The sequence below is a fragment of the Pygocentrus nattereri genome, chromosome 26, assembly GCF_015220715.1.
Source record: "Pygocentrus nattereri isolate fPygNat1 chromosome 26, fPygNat1.pri, whole genome shotgun sequence".
Taxonomy (NCBI): Eukaryota; Metazoa; Chordata; class Actinopteri; order Characiformes; family Serrasalmidae; genus Pygocentrus; species Pygocentrus nattereri.
Genome location: NC_051236.1, coordinates 19,979,652 through 20,000,936, shown reverse-complemented (window position 1 = coordinate 20,000,936; position 21,285 = coordinate 19,979,652). Strand labels below are relative to the sequence as shown.

Sequence of the window (21,285 nt, the reverse complement as noted above, 5' to 3'; positions counted from 1 at the left end):
GCTCAAAACATGCTTTTTTTGGACTTGTGAAACAGTGCATAGTATATTCTACTGTCATTTGAATACACATTTTGTTGATGTGATATTAATGAGTGTGCTTCATGATCAGCTATTCTTCAGCATGTATCCGGATCGAGAGAGACCCTGGAGGATGTTTGCAGTCTCATCCACTGAGAGTTTCTGTATCCTTTTCATTGATGTGCTATCAAGGCTAAAATGGTCACTGTCTACTGGTCAGATAAGAAGGGATTCTGTTTCTTTATATGCCTAATAAACTCTACATCTTCTGAATAAATAGTCTAGACCATAATCCTCAATCTCTGAGGAATTATAATATCTGTCAGACACTTTACAGAAAGACTTGGCTGATCTTTTCTGATGGTGAGATAATCTCACCATCTGCTATATTTAAAACCACTCTGCTTCTTATGGTAATAGCCTTGACTTAACTGATCATGCAAGAGACGTAGCTGTGTCTGCCACATCTCCGAGGACTCTAATGTACATTTACTGGCAAATGTACACACTTATGCTGGCAGAGGAATTTATTCTAAAGCGCTGCTATTAAATCCTGGGTGATATCTGACTTACATGACACCCATGTGGAATGTATAAATGATAGATTTGAAACTCTATCTGATTATGACAGCTTGCATTAATGGACTGCATTTGGAAGGTTTCCCTTGACCCTCTTAACCCCACAGCCATGAACTTTACAGACTTCCGTGATAACGCCTTGTTAAAGCTTCAGGTGGGTGGCCCTTTCATGACTGGAATGGAGGACGTCCCTGCCCAGGAGTACATTCTGATTCAAGTAGAGCAGACGGTGGAACTAGGGATCCGCAGGAGACGAGTGCAACAGGTGAGATCAACACTCCTACAGTCATATGCAAACATTTGGTCACATTGCACATTTTGTTGAAGTGAAAACAAGTTAACATCCTCTACATGAAACAAACTATTCTGTCTATTATTGGAAGAAAGTAAAACATACAACATAAAATGTGTTGTATCTTTTGCACAAGCTTTTTTTTTCTTTTTTCCTCTCAATATGTTGAGTTCAGCAAATAGAGAGTGAGTGTGCATTAAAAGTGTGTTCTCTGTAGAGACTGACTGTAAAAAATGTAAACTTATATATAGTTATAAAATCAAAATCTGTGCTGTATCAAACAACTACCTAAGTTGAACTGCAACTTATCAAAATATTGAACTGCAATTTATCAAAATATAAGTTTTATGATATTTATTTCCAAAGATCATACTGTTAAGATTTACTTAGTTTAATTAAGTAATTAAGCTTATGTTAGCATGGTAGTAAATTTAATGTCCGTTCCAACTAGTCCTAGTTTCAAATAGTTATAGAACAATGTCTGAGCAAAAGTCCAGCTCTGTAAAGTAACATTTTAATCTGGAAACTCAATATTATGTAGTGACACTATAATGTACCTAAAATAGATCCACACAGGCATTACTTAGATCAAGGGTTTCCAACCCTATCCACAAAGGATGTGAAAGTGTTGCTGGTTTTCAGTCCAGAAAAGCAGAAGCACACACGACTCCACTTGTTCATTCACTTGGTCTCGGTCTTCAACCAATCAAAGGTGCATAGGCTTTGTTGGAATGAAAACCAGATAAGATTGGATACCCGTGATTTAGATATTTAGACACAGTTTCTCATTAAGTTGAATGGAGTTTTGGCCAACCTAGCAACAGTTACTGTAAAAGAATGGAGGTGCAGGTGGAGCATTGGTCAGTATTTCTTAATGACATGCAAATCATTTTTATATGCAGTAGCTGAGATTAAGACTGCCATAGTCAGAAGTAGTGAATTAAACAGATTGTAGAAAAAGTAGTAAAAGCAATAAAATAATAAAAAAATAAAGTAACAGTCACATGAGTAGTGAAGATATCTATCCAACACAAAAACGTCCTTGTTAAAGCAATATCATTAAAATGGATGAAATGTGCAGGGTAATTATTAATTTGTGTTATACTGGAAGCCCTGAAAAGTGTTCTGCCAAATGCAATTATTCAGTGCCATACTTGGCCAGGAATTTGTCCAAATCTATGACTGTGTCATCTAGATGATCTATAGAGTTGTTTGTGTGATGTCAGGTTTATTCAATGTCGCAGAACAAGCGCTTCATCAAAATATCAAAATGCTGCCGCTGAATAATATCTTGAACTAAAGCTGACAGTGATGTATGAACAGCACTCCAAATGCTAACGTTCCCCACCAAAACATGATCGCTAAGTTTTGCATCAAGAGAGTTTTTTTCATGATATTTTGTGTGTGATGTAAACAGATACTCTATAACTGGACCATACCTTTACATTCGAAGAGGAACGATCAGATTCTTAAAACACGGACATTTGAGATGCTTACTGGGTAAGTTTGAGTGAAGCTGCATGCAGTAATTGCACATTGCACAAAGTTGATTAACACTAATGGTTGGTCTCACAGTGTGACACATTTTAAGTAGTTTAATTTAGAGGGGGCCTAATTTATTGTCAAGTGTTAATGTGAAGATCAGAGATCTACAATAGACACAACACCATTTTGTTTTTACTCTAGTGTTAATATTTAAGTGGTATTAAAAGCTAGTTTAGAAAATGAGGGTTTGGTGTTGTGTTTACTGTAACTGTGTTCTCTGACTACCTGTGTCTCCCCTCTACACTCTTTGTCCAGTGCTCCAATCCTGGTCAATGTTCAGGCCTTCCTTCTAGACAATCAGGTAGTTCCTCTCTCGATGACGCGCCAGGCTCTCTATATAACAGTGGAAACGCAGGTGCTCATTGCTGGACTCATCCTGGCTGGAGTTTACGTGCTCATTATCTTTGAGGTAAAGCAGTCTGTCAGTGAAATCTTGAAAACATATAGTCTACAGGGAACTCTTATGCTACAAATCAAGGTCTTTTTGGGTGCTTAGGGCAAATGTTGCAGCAGCATGATGTGATTGTTGCTAACTATCAGAAAAAACATCAAAAGTGGCACTGCCTGAAGACCTCCTCCGGGGTCTATATGGATGCTTTCCTCTGTTAATTCCATACAATATAGCAGCAAGTGTGCAGCTTCACATGTAAAGAAAAGCGAATGGAACAGGAGAATCATGTTGTGTATAAGCACTGTCCACACAAGTATGTATGAACACATCACCCAGGTACATGAGTGTCTGTGCATGAAAAAAAGTCCCCTATAATGGTCAATTATAACACACCCGTAGCTTATCTCCCTATTTAGATCCCTGAACCGAGTGAACGCCATCCTGTGTTCAGGTTGATTTAGAGGCTGTCCTTGTCTCTGATTGGCTTTATTTAGTAATTCTCCTCTAGGCTATGAGGAGGTGTGAGGCCTACTGCCTAAGTCTCAGAGTCTGGGACAGAGTTATGGGAAATACAGAAGCTTGTATAGTGCCATGGTGCAGACATTAGGGGAAACAGAAATCCAGAGAAACATTGCTTTTACATTAGCTGTTAATTAAATGAGTGAGTAGGTTTTATTGACTATTAAATATAGAAAAATGGAATATCATAGCTAAGACATACGTTAACTGTATTCCTAAAATTCTTTGCATGTTATATATGGGTTCTGTTGTTTGTAGGTGTAAAAATTGATACAGACCTAATGCTCTGAAGCTAAATGGTCAATATGCATTATGATTACAGGAGAATTCCACCAAATTCAATCACAATTTCTGCATAACTCAATCCTTGAGATAAACTAAGTAAACAAAGTTATTCAGATGGGTTTGATGTGAAATGGATCATTCATAAAGAAATTTACTGACTAGGATTTTCTTTACAGTGGTGCTGACAGGAACCAACAGCTGCAGTGCCAGCCATGCAAATATAGCCATTTGATTTATATCCAAAATGCACATACACATATCTTTAGAGGTTTTACATGTAATCTTGGTAAAATAGGATAAAATAAAAAGTTTTATTTGGGCACAAATAAACTGCTTACATGTACTTCTCCACTATAAATGGCTTTAAAAAAGTTTATGTTTATGTTTTATGACAAAACCTTCTCTCAAAACTATTGTAAGACAGTGTCTCAGGCACAAGACAGAATATTCATAGCTATTTCACATAGTAACTTTCTTTCATGTATCTTTTAGAGGCACTATGTGCTTTAGACACCTTTATTTCTCTGTAATGGAGCTTTAGCAGCAAACCACTCTTAATGACTTTGTTTACATCTTAACTGCTTTATAATGCAGAATGCAAAAGTAATGCAACATTTTTTAAATCATTTGAATTTCACTTTAATAAGTCTCAAAATCTCAGTTTCAAATCTCACCTGTTCCATGAACACTAGCAGATGTGTAGTACTGCGTTTGAACACTAGAGGTCACCTAGGTCTCCTGGTGGTGAGGAGCAAGGCTCTGCTGTATCAGTGCTATGGCTGGAAAACTATTTCAAACCTCAGGGATCATACAACATATTTCACCTGTGTTACACAATAGTCATTTTGTGCAATATATCAGGTAGCTTAGTGATATTTGCAGGAAGTGGGATTGACCTCTTGCTGCCTTTGTTGTCTGAATTTCTTCATAAACGAATTAATCATCCCTGATTTGTCATACGTCTGACACATAAATATCCCTGCTGTTTAATCTCTAAAGTCTTTTTTGTGTCCCTTATTTATAAAAGACATATTCATTAAAAGTTAACAGAAATGAATCATTTCATAATAGGACAACATCCGGATCTCAGCCTTCAGAACACTTCAGACAACTTCAAGGCCTCTTTGGCAACACTCACTTAAGCCCAAAAGCACAGATGCGTATTGTTTTTAATTGCAGCTGTCTCATTATCACACATCTGTTTTAACTTCTGTGTGTGAGTAGAACAAAAATCCTTCTCTCAAGGATTTGAAATCTCAGCGTGCCTAACCAGATGACTTATCTGCACTCCAGTGTATTTTTTTCTGTTTTGCTGTGGACTAGAGCTGATGAAGTCCCTGCAGTGCAGTCGTCCTATGGGCACATGACTACAGTCTCTCTTTTTGTTGCTCCTGGAGGACACAGGCAGGGAGAACCTCCCACTTTAATTACTCCTGTTTGTTTGGGAGGGATAACATGCTGCGCCCTGGAGTCCTGTAATTAGTGTCTGTAAGAGAGAAAAGAGAAGTTTACTCCAAAAGACAGCACCAAAAAAAAAGCATCTTCATCACTGAAGATGCACTACTGTAGTACTGAAATATGTTTTAGCACATTTGCAAAACATCAGAATTATGTCTGCAATCATTCTTCATTTAACTTATATAGCGAACTATATATATATATTTCTTTGGGAAAACTTCTTTTTAAGAGCCTTAACTTTAGGCCCTAGAGGATGATGAGATTCGCATCTGAAAAGCAGCTTCAGCTGCCTAATCTCTTGACTGGCGCTGAATCATTTTCTGTGCATGCAGTTTGCCATTGTTTTGTTTACAAAGTAATCATATTAAGGGTTTTATCATGGAGCCCATCAGTTTCCTTTCCTTTCTCAGTGTATTATTAGATCTGAAAGGTTTTCCCTGTTCAACTGAGTATATAGAGTTGGAAAAAAGCCTAGGCCTTGGCTTGCTCTGCAGTTTAAGTCTAGACCTCAGTTTGACTCCACCTGCAGTACAAATGGTTTGATGAGCACAGCAGTGTTGCTCGTTGCACTTTGTTGTGTGCTTTCTCCATCATGTAGACCATGTGCGTCAGACTCCAGTCCTCGCAGGCCACATCACTGCAGACTTCAGCACACTGCCTCAGTAAACACACCTGATTCAGCTAATTAGCAAGGCCTTGATGAACTAAATTCAGAGCGTTAGATGACGCTAATCTTTGCAGTGCTTTTACTCAGAAGGTCCCCAGTTTGACATGCCTGATGTACATTGAGAGACTGACTGAGGCAAGATTATATACATACAATCATATGCAAAAGTTTGAACTCCCCTGGTCAAATTCCATGTATTACAGCAGGGATTCTCAACCTTAAATCAAACCTACTATCAGCTTTTTAAATCCAATTTTCTTTTTTCTTTTCTTAAGTCCCAACACTGAAAACTTGACCTTAAAGTAGTCTAATAATCTATTTTGTTACAATCAATGGTCACAGAATTTGCAGTTATTTTAAAAAGCATAACATTAAAAAATATGGATTTGCAGAGACGTTGAAAAGGGGGAAAAAAGCTAAAATAATAGAAATGTACAATATAGATGTGGACTGTGATTTGGGGCTACAGTACATTGCTTTTTCACAAAAAATACTTCACTGCCTTTGGTCTTGAGATTTCTCTTTAGTTTTAAGGGTTTTTGTAATTTATTTAAAATAGCCAAAAAACATTCCAGTCACCAGGCTTTTGAATTGGCATTAATCGATAATGACAATAAACCTTACTTGCTATAGCCTGTGCTTCTTTAGGATTGGTTTGAGTGTAACGACTCACATCGTTGATGCTTTGTCAAAAATATATTCCTGTCTGTGAGCCAAGATTACAACAGCTCATGGTGCACAAACAACAGTAAATAAGGGTCTGTAAAGAGTGAGACGTTAAAACATGTGGATTATGCTGCCAGTACAGAGCGGCGTGCTGCTAGGAGAAGACGAAAGCTTGCTCTCTTGATGAATTCCCTTGCTTCATCATAGAATGTGTTCCAACACAGCCAAGGTCCATTTGAAAGTGGACCAAGACTTGCGATTTTTGCCGGACTGTTTCATCTGTCTGCTGCAGACCTGAGTATGGATGGATTATTCAGAGGTGTCAGAATGGAGAGAACTAAAGAGAACATCTGATAAGTCCACACCACACAAGGTGGCTGCATTGTCTTAAACTGATGACTTTTATTTAGTCCACACCTGCAGTGTTTTTATTTGTATGTGTCTTGGTTATGATTTAAAAACATTTGTCTTTTTTGATTCTCAATCGTTAAGTTAATCTTTTTTTCCATGTAGTTTTTGCGACTTAAAGTGACGTTTGGCCACTATCAAATACAGCCTTCTGCTGAGTGCAAGGCTGGTGATCCCTGCACAGGTTGAGAAACCCAGCTCTACAGCACATGTCAGAACCCAGTCCTTGCTGGCCAGAATACTGCAGGCCTCACTACGCTGCCTCATTAAACACACCTGATTCAGCTCATCAGCTAATTGGCAAGACCTTCATGAACTGAAATCAGAATGTTAGATGAGGGTAAACACTAATCTCCACAGCATTTGGCCCAAAAGGTTCCCAGTTTGACAGGTATGTTCTACTGGAGGAAAAAAAACAAGTGTCATTTTCTGCTAATTTTAGTGCACAGTTTCCGTTTATCTGAATTATCTGAATTTATAACATAAAATACTAATTCTGCCATAACATTTACTCATGCCATATTTTATGTTTTATTTTTTCCTAGTTTTTCTAAATAAACACTAATTGTGTATTGAAATGTGCAAAAGTGTGTTCTCTATGTTTTAGCGTTCATGTAATGTGTTAAATTTCACTTGGAAAATCCAGAAAACATGCCATTTGACTGGGGTACCCAAATGTCTGTACATGCAAATAATTGCTTTTTAAAGTGTTTTTTGAATTCTACTGCAAATATTCATAAGAGCCCCCATGCTCCCAGTAAAAAGAATGATCCTGATCTGAACTAGACAATTTTATGGCCTTTTAGCAACACTTGCCTCAGCCTGAGAGCAAAGACAATAGTTTTTAGATGTTTTTAACTGCAGCATTACCTCATTATGACATGCATACAGATAGTATGTTGCAAAGTCAGAAACCTTTCATTAATTTAATTTCCAGTCAGAATGGCTGTTTTTTAAAACTCAGACAATTCAGATATTATTTAAAGATATTGAAAAAAAAGAACTTTTTGCACAGTACTGTACATACCGTAAATAATGGTAGCAATTTTCTGGCAAATTAGATGCTATGAAAAACATATTTGGCCACTTTACTACCAGATGGACAGCAAAGTTTGATCTCTTAATTATTTTATGAGGAATGCATCATACAAGACTATAGTATGTCTCTCCCTATGGGCATAGCCTACATATCTTGTGAAAGAGATCCAAAGGGTCTCTTTAAAATGACACAAATCCAAAGTACTTTCTTTTTCTTACAGGCTTGCAATAAATGAACAAAGACAATATTACTACAATGTTATTATGCACTGACTAATAGGCAAAGTTCATTTAATTACATTTTTATAGTTGATTTTTAAATGTTTTTGGAAAGCTTCTGCATTTAAATCCTTTGAGAAGAGTGATTACACACAAAATACTTTCATTCAATTATTTATAAAAGCCACATCAGGTTTAAATATGTTTTGAAGTCTGTCCTGATTAATTTGGCTTTGATGTTGCCATTTTTCCTCATATTTTTGTGGACAAGTATAAGGAGTAGAAAAGAATTATAATTTTTTTGACAGGCGAGCGTAAAGGAGCTTTTTGGACAGGCAGTCATTAACACACAGGCGTCTTCCATAGCCATGAAGGAAAGTCGTTTACTTAATGTGACTGCCTCATTAACCCTACTCTTGCTTCATGTCTGTAATTAATCATCCTCACATCAAATGAACAGCGTTCCCTTTGCAATTAAAATACTGGGCAATTTATTAAAGTTGTGATAGGACAACTTTAGTGGGGGTCATGAGGGGCCAGGAGTTTCCAGTGCTTGCTCATGTCTTGCAGAAAAACATACATACTCCGCTCATACTCCAGCTATCCATCTGTTCAGAAAATCTCACACACATTATCTCATAAGGCCTGAGAAAAACTTTCATTTGGGCTTCCCTGTTTTCTGAAGTGCAGAACAGTTCTCCTATCAACATTTAGATTTACTAGAAAACTAGCTATTTCTGTTGAAACACAGTTAGGTTTTATTATTTTAACAGCACAAATATCATAGAAATATCTCATCAGCAACCATTAAGCATTTATGTAATGTGTTGTTGCTTGATGGAAGTTTTGTATTTATTAATCAGTAGTCTGAAATTCTCAATGCCAGTCACTGCTGAAGAGGCCAATCCTTGACATCCTGAAATCTGAGAAGCATTAAGCATCTAATATTTATGAATATTTATGTGTGCTAAATGACACATAAATAATGCATGTTGAATTTCTTACAGCAGACACCTTTTAAACGTTTTAATAATGCATTATAGATTATTCATGAGTGAGGCTAAAATTCTTCAGTCCCAACACCATGGAGAACACTGGATGTTTAAAAAGTGTGACCATATTTAGGAATATGTTTGCTGGTTTTGAACCATGTTGTAGCAGTGGTATAAAGAGGGCAGGCATGATTACAGTACAACGAGTGCTCTTTATTAAACACCAGGGTAGAAAAACACAAACATAGCACTGAAATTACAGGGGAGGTCACATCCAGCCACAGGCTTCACCCTCATGGTGACCGACCCCCCAACACAAAGTAACAGACACAGTCAACCTTTACACTAACAAACAACATTTAAACAACATCAAAGTCCCTTTTGTGAGGACACGCACCTACCATGATCCTCCACACATGGCTGTTCGCATTGTACAAAAGTACTGAAAGTAAAAGTACTAAAAGATTAATTATTACTCTGATGTCCTATTATCATTTTTGTAACAAGACTCGCTTCCTGAACTCATTTTAGGTGAAAATACTCCAGTGTCACTCTTGGTAAACCAGTCTTTTAATATAATGTCATTAATTAGCCTGACACTGATGTCTATTAATATTATCATAAGCACAAAACACTGAAGGCAAACAATTTCCATTAGGTAAAACCAAGTGGCTCTGAAATAACATTTTTCGAACAAGCAAAGTTTCAATTTAAGATTTATTTGCAACTTAGTTACAAGTTTAATAAAAATTTGCTTTAAACTCAGGATCACAAATAAGTTTTCCTTTACTATATTGGATCTGTAGGTCTCTGTTCATAAACATAAACTAACAAAAGCACATTTACTATAAAATGAAAGTGTTTGTATAAATTCAGAAAAAGACACATGATGCCCTGATTGTTGTTCTTGCTTCGCACTTCTTTTGTTTTGACATGTGTTTTTATGCACACATAAGCCAAAAGGAACGACAGATTTCTCAAAATGTAGTGGAGTAAAAAGTAAGATATTTGACTTTGAAATGTAATGGAGTGAAAGTAAAAAGTTGTCCGAAATGGAAATACTTCAGTACAGATACACGAAAAAACTACTTAAGCACAGTAACGAATTACATTTATTTAGTCACTGTCCACCCCTGTCAGTAACGCAATCCATGTTCTCCAATCAGAGATTAAAAACTATGTTCTCCAATCATAAACAGTTTAAAAACTATGTTCTCTGATCAGAGACATTTTAGAAGCTACATTTTCAAATCAGGCACATTTCAAAAGCTATGTTCTCCAATCAGAAACACAAGCTACCTTTTCCAGTCAGAAACTGGAATAGTCTTGAGCCACAGCATCGAGTTAACCTCACAATCATAACGTTATAATAACTGAGCTTCCATCAGAGTGTAATGGTTGGGGGCGAGGCGGACGCACGTGCTGAGGTAAGCGACTTTTATTGTGGGCAAATCCAGGGTCATAGTCAAGCCGGTCCAGGGTCAAACATCCAACACGGAGAGCAGGAGGGACAGACATGACGAAATGAACACTGAATCAAACACCAAACACCACGAGAATACAACACATCCAACAATTCAGAGAGTTCAGACAATACAGACAACAAGCAGTAACCAGACAGGGGAAAACATAAGGGTAAACGAGGGACAGGTGGAAACGCAGGTGGAGACAATCAAGGGTGGAGTCATGAAACGAGGGGGCTAGACTAAAAACCAAAACAAATGCACATGGACTGGACTGGGAGGGGCCAATCATGACACAAAGGTAGAAAGTAGGAGAGGAACAGCAGGTTTCCAGCTTCCCTGTACATAATGGATACCTGTTACCTAACTTTTTTCAGCAGCACTTCTTCCCAACTGCTTAGTCTTATAATGAGTGTTCATGGCTGCTCGAGTGGACTCAACAAATGGTCTCTGGCCTTTGTGGCACACAGCTGTCCTGTAAGAGAGAGTAGACAGTGCTTTACACATCTATGTTTTGTCCAGTGTGGTGAGGGAAGGGTGGAAAACCTAATTTTCCTGAATGCTATGTGGTGCTTTGTGACTGGGCACAGATGATTATAGTGATTTTAACTCTACAGCAGAGCCTTGCTGCATTTAAGCACAAAATAAGTGTGGTTTGGACACCATTAGCATACTCGTCTTTTATGGAACATGAAAGGGCAAGATTTTTAGAAGAGCATTCAAAGTGACTCATCTGTGCTGTACTCTACAAAATGACTTACCACTCAGTGTTCCTTTTTATTCATGCAAAAAGATGAACGTTTAAAATGGCTGTTATCCTGGATATTAGTGCACTTTGCTGCAACATGAATGCAAATTACGGATAAAAATAGCTAAATGTATAACATTGATATTTGTTGTCCTTAACTGAAGGGATACTGTGCTGAAAGTAATGAAGAGATCTGAATCTTTCTGTAACCTTTTTTTTTCTTCATATTTGCAGATAGTCCATCGCACCCTGGCTGCCATGTTGGGCTCCCTGGCAGCTCTAGCAGCCCTTGCCTTCATTGGAGATGTGAGTTTTGGACAAAGCCTTTACTTAAAAGAGCATTCCAGCTTGAAACTAGACTTCTAATTTATTCGTAATGCAGCATTCTGTAGCACAGCATTACATCCTTTGGCCTCACCAGTTTGAGAAAATTCATGATTTTTCTATCATTTTCATGTTTTTCAATCAGCAATTTTCCCTCACTACAGTACCCAGCATCCATTGCACAAATACATCATACTGATCTCTAGACTAATAAATGCATCCAAATTAACAATAATGTGACCCTTACCTTGATTTTCAGACATAGAAAAGGAAAGAAAACAGTGATGTTAATTTTAACTTCAGTTTTATAGCTACTATAAGAGTTAGCTTCCTGGTGTTAGCTATCTGTTGTCCTTCTGCAATCAACAGCTAAGGGAAAAAAATCTAAATCCAAGTATCTTCTCAAAACAGCAGTCAAAACATGCTCCTACCTTCAAGATACATGATAAGAAGAAGTATAGCAGTCTCCCTTTAGAGACTGCTATAGCATCACTGTGGCAGGCGCGTAAGCATGTTTACAACAGATATAGTAATGCTCTCGTGCCAATTTTACATACAATGAAAAAAGACGCACTCAGTTTAGTTGATTCAAAACAATTATTATCCTAAAATATTTATATTATTATTACAAATGTCTTTCAGTTTACTCAATTTTGGTGATAATTATTAGTTGATATATTTATATTGTGTGAAAATGATGCACACATTTAAATGAAGTAACTTCAGTGCATCACTTTCTATTTAGAGCAGTGTTCTCTTTGATGATTGGGCATTCTCTTTAATTGCAATGACCAAATTGGACTGTAGGCCTGCATGCCTTGATGTTAAGGGCTCTAGCCTGCTCACATTAGTTGTGGTTAGAGATCCAGAGTGTTCTTTGTGTATTTTTTCCCACTGATGAGCTTTCTGATGAAGAGTGCTCAAGCTTTATCAAATTATGGACTCTGGGAGGTGTTTAATTAACTAGAAGTGAAGTGATGATCGTTAGGTTTTATTACCAGAGGGAGAGAGAGAGAGAGAGAGAGGATGCATTTACATGTTAATACTGAACGAGCAGCCATTTTAGAAGTGTGTGGAACTATCCAGGAACGTTTCATAAGAACAGAATGGCAGCAATAATTGCTGTAATTGATTCAGAGTAATGTATTATGTATACGAAAGTAGCCGCAAACATTATAAGATATTTATAACTACATCGGTGTGATGAGCCTGGGGCTGGAGTACACTACATTAGCACGAGTGAAGGCGCTGAAATGTAATATTGCTCTAATGACGAATTAAGTACTTTCTGTGGCTTCAGAGTTCTACAGCACTGTCTGCATCAGACAGATTTCCAATACATATTAAATGTAAACCAAGATATTTTGCAGAGCATTACAAGCAATGCAGTGTGGTGCAGCTAATGTGCTAGGAACAGTTTCAGAAAAATCGGAATATCTGCCTGCATTGCAGTTGATGCATTGATAGAGATGCAGTTAAGCGGCTGTGGGAGAGCTCACTGTGGTCATGTCTCTCTCAGAGGCCCAGTCTGATGACAGTGGTGGAATGGATCGACTATGAGACCTTGGCCTTGCTGTTCGGCATGGTAGGTATACACCATACACTGCATCACACTCAGTCATGTACTGTACTCTCCTTAAAAGCATGAAATTCAGAGGCAACACTGCTGAACCATGAAATTCTTTTATTCACCATAGATTTTCTTCTCTTTGCTTTGTGAGCCAACAGAGGATCTTTTCTTTATGTGCTAATTCAACAAGCAAAATCTAGCAACAAAAACCTGACTCTCATGTCTTATTGCTGGAGCACAATCCTTTTCAAATTCAGTGGCTGTCTCCATGGAAACAAACACGGCCAATCAGTTCTCATGCAAAGTGCCGATGTGTTTGTGGAGAGGAATGAAAGAAATTTGGGGTGAATGAAAGGAATTGAATTGCGTTACTGAGGCGTGAGAGACTTAGATACATTCTGAGAAAGACAGTGATCGTGTATGCATAATATACACATGCCTTTACTGATCATAGCCATGAATATATGGCAAAAAATGTAGAAACAAATGCATACTTTCTTAGCTAAAGCAATAAGTAGGTAAGAGGCTCTTGTAAAGTAGGTTAAGTTACAGAGTGAAAAGATGGGACTTCAGCTCAATATGAGACTAAAGTTAAAGGCTGCTAACTTTTCTATTAAAGAAATGGTGGACAGCTTTTGTCTACTCAAATCAGTCATTAACTAACCCCAACACTAAAGCTACCACTGGAGCTAGTTAGCATGTTAGGTGCTGAGGAGGACTTGGTGTCTTTTACTCAAGGCCTTTCAGCAATTTTTAATGCAGCAATAGAAATAATGTCTTGTGTATAAGTACATTAATATTTATCTTAAAGCACAATACTTTAATCACAGATGTGAGTGATTTAGTTTAACCTGACTGATTTAGCTATTAAGAAAACTGTCAGCAGCTAAGTTAAGAAAAGCTAACTTAGCTACCTAACTGATCTGATTTTTCTGTACCGTTGGACATCTTATGAACATGATTTTTAACAGATACAGTAATTTACCTTATCTTTGAGACAGTAAGTCTGTTTTAACAGTAGCTTTATATTAATATAATGATTAATTGTATTATTTAATACATTGAGCTGTGATGAGATCTTCCACATTCAATTTAATTCAAACATTTTACAGCGTCAGGAATGAAATAAAAACAGCGCTGTCCTCCAGATGATCAAGATAGCGCGTGTCAGGAATTGTATGTTCCTCGGCATATAGAAATAATTATGGTTGGCTAAGACATATGCCAGTCATAATTTTGCAAATGATAAATTGATGTGTGTTGAGTGATATGCAGTGGTTTAACTGTGAATTCACGTGATTCATTTCCATGTAAATACAATTTTATTGCATTGATAAATGTTATTGTATTAATGTAGAAGTGATTTACATATTTACATATTTCAGTCAAACAAATTGAATGCATTTTTTCAGTGTAGGTCCAAAAGGATCTTTCTTAATAATAACATCATTTTGAAATTGAGCTTTGAGCAACAATCTTCCGTCTGTTTACTGCGTTTACTTTCAGATGATTTTGGTGGCCATTTTTTCAGAGACTGGCTTCTTCGATTACTGTGCTGTTAAGGTGAGTGGACTGTTTCATGGTTAGTAATGTCTCTGGTCATGTTGGCTATATCGCTGCTTACAAAGGATATGAAGGTCCTGTCACATTTATCACCTCCGTCCTCAGCTTCACCATGACAAACACAATGCCCATTATGAGCTGACCAAAGCCCTGAGCATAACATCATACCTTAACATATCTTCCTCCATGGAGTTCAGACATTTCTTCATGTTATGAAGCATTCACACAGCTCAGTTTCAGAGCTTTCACTGTCAGAATGTCATTGTAAAAACCTTTTTTTGATGTTGTCTGCATGAGCCCTGTCATCTGTAGAAGATAGGTGCTATGAAAATACTCTGTATCAGCGCATTCACAAACAACGTGTCCATTCATGCTGTAAAAAAACCCATAATTCACTCACAGGCCAGGTGACTAGAGGCCAACAGATGATTTATATTTGAAATTTATGGATGAATATCAAGCTCTTATATGGCCACAGAATGAAATTAGCTGGAAGAAATCTTTCTGGAATGATGGAAAAGTATATAAATCATGGGTAAAATGGGTTAGACATGATGAAAGTCTTTGAAATACATCATTCCTGTCTCAGGGGAGCTGGGGTGGAAATCCCGTCTTTCAGATGTGGCTCCATGGACTTTGGTTAAAGCTCCATAAAGAGTTTATGCATGTTCTCCTGAGATTCCGATGGTGCACGCTTCTGTCTTTCAGCTGACATTGGGCTGTCAAACTAGGGCTACATGATATGAATAAACTACTAATATTGCGATTGTGTAGCTACGCATTGCAATTGTGATATACGTTTTGATATATTAAAATGCATTGCCGACTCAATGTTATGTGGTTAAATATTAGCCTCTATTATTTTGAACAAAATTTACTCAAAATTGCAGCATTCTGTGATAGCACTACTGTAGAGGCCAATATCATGATCAACAAACACATGAATTTTATTTGATTAAAGGGAATTCCACCAAATTTTCAAAGTTTCTCCATAATTCAACTGTTAAGTCATTTAGAGTGGTTTGCCAGAGACTTAGCCAGTATTGCTGACAATGGAAGTGATAGAAACCAGACGTCACAAGATTTGAAAGACTCTAAAAGCCACATCACAGAAGAATATTTTACAAAATAGTTACAGATATATTTTCTGATGCCTAAGACTTTATACTAGTTTTGAGATATGGTTTTGGTCTCTAAGACATTCATTCATTGTGGGGGATGTTTTAATATTAGCCAAAGAACAAGTATTTTTTTTTTTCAAATTTTCACTATTGTTTTAAGGCAAACTATTACCCAAAGAAAAATTTTTTTATTTTAATTTGTAAGTTCTCTGATCATTTTAGATAGTACTGTTTTTGCATTGGGACCCTTGGTTCCTGTCACCACTCCTTTAAAAAGTCAGTAAAGCACCCTTTCTACACCCAACCACTGATTGACTTTTATTGCAGTGATTGAATTACGCAGTATTTTTGAAAAATCCCCTCCAACAAACAATATAGAGATTAGGTGTAGAAATGTAGAAGTAGAAATTCCCGTCCAACAAACATTATATAATACAAACTTATCTTAAAGCTTCTTCACTGAGAAATCCCATAGCACTGACTCATGAATATTAACCACAGCTCTTGATGAGGACAACCACGGAAATGAAAATATCATGCTAGAATTGACCCCTTGTCCTGATGCTGGCCCCACGCTCGGGTCAGCTGATTGGCGGCTGATATGCTAAATCCTGTGTTTTGTCTGAGTCTGCCTGAAGCAGCAGCCCCGCTGTGCATTCTGCACGCTGCGGTTGATGTGTGTGTATGCGTTTTGGTTTAATCAGAGAGATGTGACATCACAGGTGGGCTCCACCGGCCCCGTGATGTTGCTTGATTAGGATGAGTCCAGACAGCCAGATAATGTCTCCATAGCGACAGCCTCATACAGCCTATCCTCTGCTGGCAGACTGAGCACGGTGGAATATTCTTTAGTTCCACACAGGCGGAAACACAAAGGAGACTGAAGAAAGCGACATTTAGTGTTTAAAGTGAAGCGCTACATTAACCATCTGTTTAAAGTATTTTGTTTCCCTCTTGGCCATTAAAAGGACAGTTATTTGACTCTGTCATATTCCTTATCCTCTATTAAAGCACATAAATCTGTTTCAATTCCAAGATGAAATGTTTTATTGGCCTGAGTGTACAGTAATACTGAAGATTCTGATTAGATATCGGTACTGTTGCCTAAGGAATGAATCATCTGATGGACATGTGGGCTGAGATCAAAACAACAGAAGTCACTACATTATTCATGTGGAAATGATGATGTACACGTTTGGATTAAGAACATTGAATACAGTCCTTTTATCAGAGATAAGCTTCTTTCTTTCTGGGTTTCTACTCTGATATATGTGCAATCCCTTTAGCCTTTTTAGAATCTTTGAAAACGTGATTGTATTTAAGCATTAATGTAATGAGAAGTTAACTGACATGCACATAATCACAAACAGGATATTATTGCCTGTAACAAAATTTCTTACTGGGTCTGTGTTTGGATGAATTTAAAGGACTAATTGTTTTAACGGGCTTTGTCTCTTCTCAGGCGTATCAGGTTTCTAGAGGAAGAGTGTGGCCGATGATCATCATTCTGTGCCTCATCGCTGCCATTCTCTCTGCCTTCCTGGACAATGTGACCACCATGATGCTCTTCACTCCTGTTACCATCAGGTAGAGCTGTTTACCATGTGTACACACCATGTGAAAACCAGAAGGAGCGCGAGTGTCAAGATTATAAACAGCAGAAAGTCCCACTCAAACACAAAATTACTTTACATTACTGTGCAAAAGTCAAAGACTATGTTTATTTAATTTCCTCTCAAAAAAGTTATTCATTTTCAGGTAATATTTCTCAGGAGATAAAATAATAAGCAGAAAATGCAACCAACATCTGAGACTGAACTTTGGAGGTGTTTTAAAAACATCCCTGCAGATTTCCTTGAAAAACTGAAAGCAGGAAGTAATTTAGTGGACACACTAAATGCTAAAAAAAAGTCTAATTATATTTATTTAATGAGATTTCTGTGTAAATAAATACATGAAGGGTGATATATTATTTGCATAGTATTGTAAGTCAAAAAATGTAAATGAAAGAATGGCAGGAACGAGTAGCCTAGCAACAAAAGCAACTGGGTTAGAAGTTAAAAGGTATCAAGTCAATGAACAATTTAAGAACATCATAGTACATCCAGCATCTATCAGCATAGGAACTGAAGTTTATTAGATACTACTCTTCTCCTTTTTGGGGGATAATTTTGATTTTAAATAAAAAGCTGAATGCAAAACTAAGTAGCCCAGGTGCTGACCCCACGGAATCAGAATGAAAATAACTAAAAAGTGGATTAAAGTGGATTTGCTGGCTTGCAAATTAAGTAGAAGAAAAAATATCATTGTAAAATGCTCATAGTCAAAATTTTTATCTAAATGTAACTGAGTAAATGAAACTTTTCTGTAACTATTCTTCTTTCACACACTCTCTCCCCATCATTGTCCTATTTCTCTGTCCTTTCTCTTCTCCTGACTACCTTGTGGCTATAAAATGGTGCCCCCTGCATTAAATGCTCTCCGAGTGTGATTAGTAGCATTAGTTAACACTAGCCTCAGTGCTGGAGGGGAAAAGCCCTGCTGAGGGTGAGTCTTTGGTAGAGTTTGAGGGTTATCTGAGGAGACACAGAGTAATGCCTGCTCTCTATAAAGCTCCCTGCCTCATCACTCTTTTCAGCTCCATTTCAGCTTATTTCCTCTCTCCAAGCCTCCTCTGTTACAGGGAAATGCCAGAGTGGTAAAGTGGGCAGCATGATGGATCATTCCTACACTATGTGCTTGTGTGTGAGAGCTTTACGTTTTTATAGGGGAAAACTATTTTCCGTACATAATGTACGTCTGCTGACAGATCACATTACTGTACCATTTTAATATCTACACAAACAGGCCTATCTGTTCACAAGGTGCACTATAATGTATGCCTACTATGTAGCCCCATGCATGAGGTACACACTGTGAAGCTGCATATATTTTGATGTTATGCATTATCACTTGACATTTCATTAGACATGTGGGAATTTAACTGTCTCTGAATTATTCATATATGAGTCATTACTGCTGTCTTACTGTACTATTTAAGTGTAATTATTAGGCCGATCAAAGTTAAAGCATGAAATCTGCATTTTCCTAGTTTGACCCTTAAAATCATTCATAATAGTCCAGACTGAAGCCCAGCTGCTCGTATATGGTATGCTGCTATGATAGAAAGTGCAGTTTGTATCTCCAAAATGATGACTTTACAGGAGAAGGAAAAAAACCTACTTTACGTTTAATGTTAGTCAGTGGAGCCAGATGTTTTACCAAGTCATTTAGGGACATTTCTTTTGGTTCATTCATCATTAAATTGGCACACAACAGACATTTTCAAATTATGTCAAAAACTAAAAATGACAAAAGTGGAGATAATAGGTTTTGTTCCAACAGCAGCAAAATGCAACTCTAAATGCCTTTTTGTAATGCAGCACCTTCAGCAGATGCTGTGTGCACGTACAGCTACATTTCCCTCTTATTGTAACAGAATCCGCAAGCTATATAAACAAGAGTGACGCTGTCTACAGTCGCAGAGGTGTAGGAACCATTGAATGTATATAATGGTTACAGTCTAGACTTTCTGCTAATTTTCTGTTTGTTGAAGATTCAATATTCAACATTCCCACTCCAGTGTAGTTAGAAGGAATTTACCTTAGCGCTCTCATTTGAAGCCAAAGACACCTTGACAGCTAAACAAGCAAGCAGACACCAAGTGACATGAAAACAAGAATAAAAACAAAGTGACAGGTGCATTAAAGAAGTAGTCCTGTTGCAATATATGACAGTACAGCCTTAGAGGCATTCAGTTTTAGTATGCTGCATTTAGGAAATGGGACAGTCTTGTTTTGGTAGGTCTTAGTTTTATAGACAACTGGGTTGGCTGTGTGTGTGTGATCCCTGATGATTCCTCGGTCCTCGATACTGAATTCTCGTATGGGTGTCAAAATGCTAGTCAGTTCATGGCTTAATGCACAATCCTGTCCAGCTTCTTTTTCTGTCATAGCACACAGTGAGACCCAAACCTTTTACATTTCCAGGAAGCTATGGGCAGTGTCACAAAACGTAATCCCCTACAAATGACCAATTACATTAAAACTGTAATGATATTACGTCCCTTATCACTCAATCTCAATACGTGTCACTTTACATCTAGGCTAGTCTCTAAAACCCAGATTCAATCTGTATGCTGTAAAAAAGACTTGGTGTTTCAACTTAAAGATAGTAACCTAGTTGCTTGAAAACCTTAAGTTTACTAACCTTCAAATAATACATTTGTAGAGTAAAAGTCATCAGTATGTGAAACACAGCTGATTGTTTTGTTAAGTGTACCCATCAGTTATATTTTAGTGTGAAGAGATGCTTTGACAGATTGTTTGCTTCCATGCAGAATTGAAGTTGCATCCATGCGCAACTCATTTACACATACCAGCAAGGATAATCTACGTATATTTAGGAATGCTTTAAAGGCCTTGCATTTAATTAATTTTACATTTGTTTCTCACAAAATCAGTAACTGTAACATGATTACTAGAATTCAGACTGTAATGAGTTAGACGACACGAAAAACAATCACATTACTGTAACACTATACTTTGTATTGCGTAACTTTGACAATGAGTGAGAATTAATTCATAACAAATGGCTCTGTGCTTTGTTCTTGCTGATGATTAAAATAAAGTGACCCAAGTTCCATTTTTTTTCTCCAACACATAAAAAAGTTTTATATTTAACTGTATTTACTCTCTGAGGATTCATTGGTCTGAGAGTACAGTAATACTGATGCTGGTTTTGCCTAAAGAACGAAGCCTCCGCTCATGCAAATCTGCACCATTAATTGTATCTGCACACACATCAGAGAACCGTGCTTTTCAATATTGAGGAGGTTTATACAATGACGCAAATGCTGAGGCTGATTTATCATGGCTAATGATTTGTTGGTCTTTATTCAGCCACCTTCATGTGTCCTTTAATAACCAAACCGAAGTGTAGAACAGGAGAGTACCTGCCTGAACGTAAGCACTGACTAGATTTTCCATTCCTGTAATATGAAGCACTTTTTGTACACTCTTTAACCCACCCATTATCTGTCATAGTAAAGTATTATAGTAATGGCTGTGCAGATCTCAGGGGTCAGGCTTTGCCTGGAGGAGGAGGCTTAGAGCACATGCTTTTGTTCTTTAAGAATATGGTCCCATATCCTTTTTTCTTGAGTTTTATTTATTTATTTTCCAGAAGTCCTCTCATAATATGTTGTGCTTTTAGGTACTGAAACTTTAGGTTGTAACTCATTTTTATGTGACCTTTTCCAGCCTTTCTCTATCCCTTAGAAATAAGCAGGCTGTTTTGCTACTGTGCTCTTATGACTGATACCGTATACAGTACTGCGCAGAGATTTTAGGCAAGAAAATGATATATAAAGCTATTTCTA

General features: G+C 37.3%; 1 protein-coding gene across 1 annotated transcript in view; it reads left to right on the top strand.

Moving 5' to 3' along the window:
* Window positions 1-21,285, top strand: part of oca2 (oculocutaneous albinism II) — a 123,640-nt gene that overhangs the window by 17,432 nt on the left and 84,923 nt on the right. The window contains exons 6-13 of the mRNA XM_017718798.2: window positions 110-182; window positions 705-862; window positions 2,307-2,389; window positions 2,690-2,843; window positions 11,523-11,594; window positions 13,132-13,197; window positions 14,689-14,745; window positions 17,329-17,453. Of these exons, the coding sequence (XP_017574287.1) occupies window positions 110-182; window positions 705-862; window positions 2,307-2,389; window positions 2,690-2,843; window positions 11,523-11,594; window positions 13,132-13,197; window positions 14,689-14,745; window positions 17,329-17,453 (788 nt within the window). The remainder of the gene's footprint in view (window positions 1-109; window positions 183-704; window positions 863-2,306; window positions 2,390-2,689; window positions 2,844-11,522; window positions 11,595-13,131; window positions 13,198-14,688; window positions 14,746-17,328; window positions 17,454-21,285) is intronic.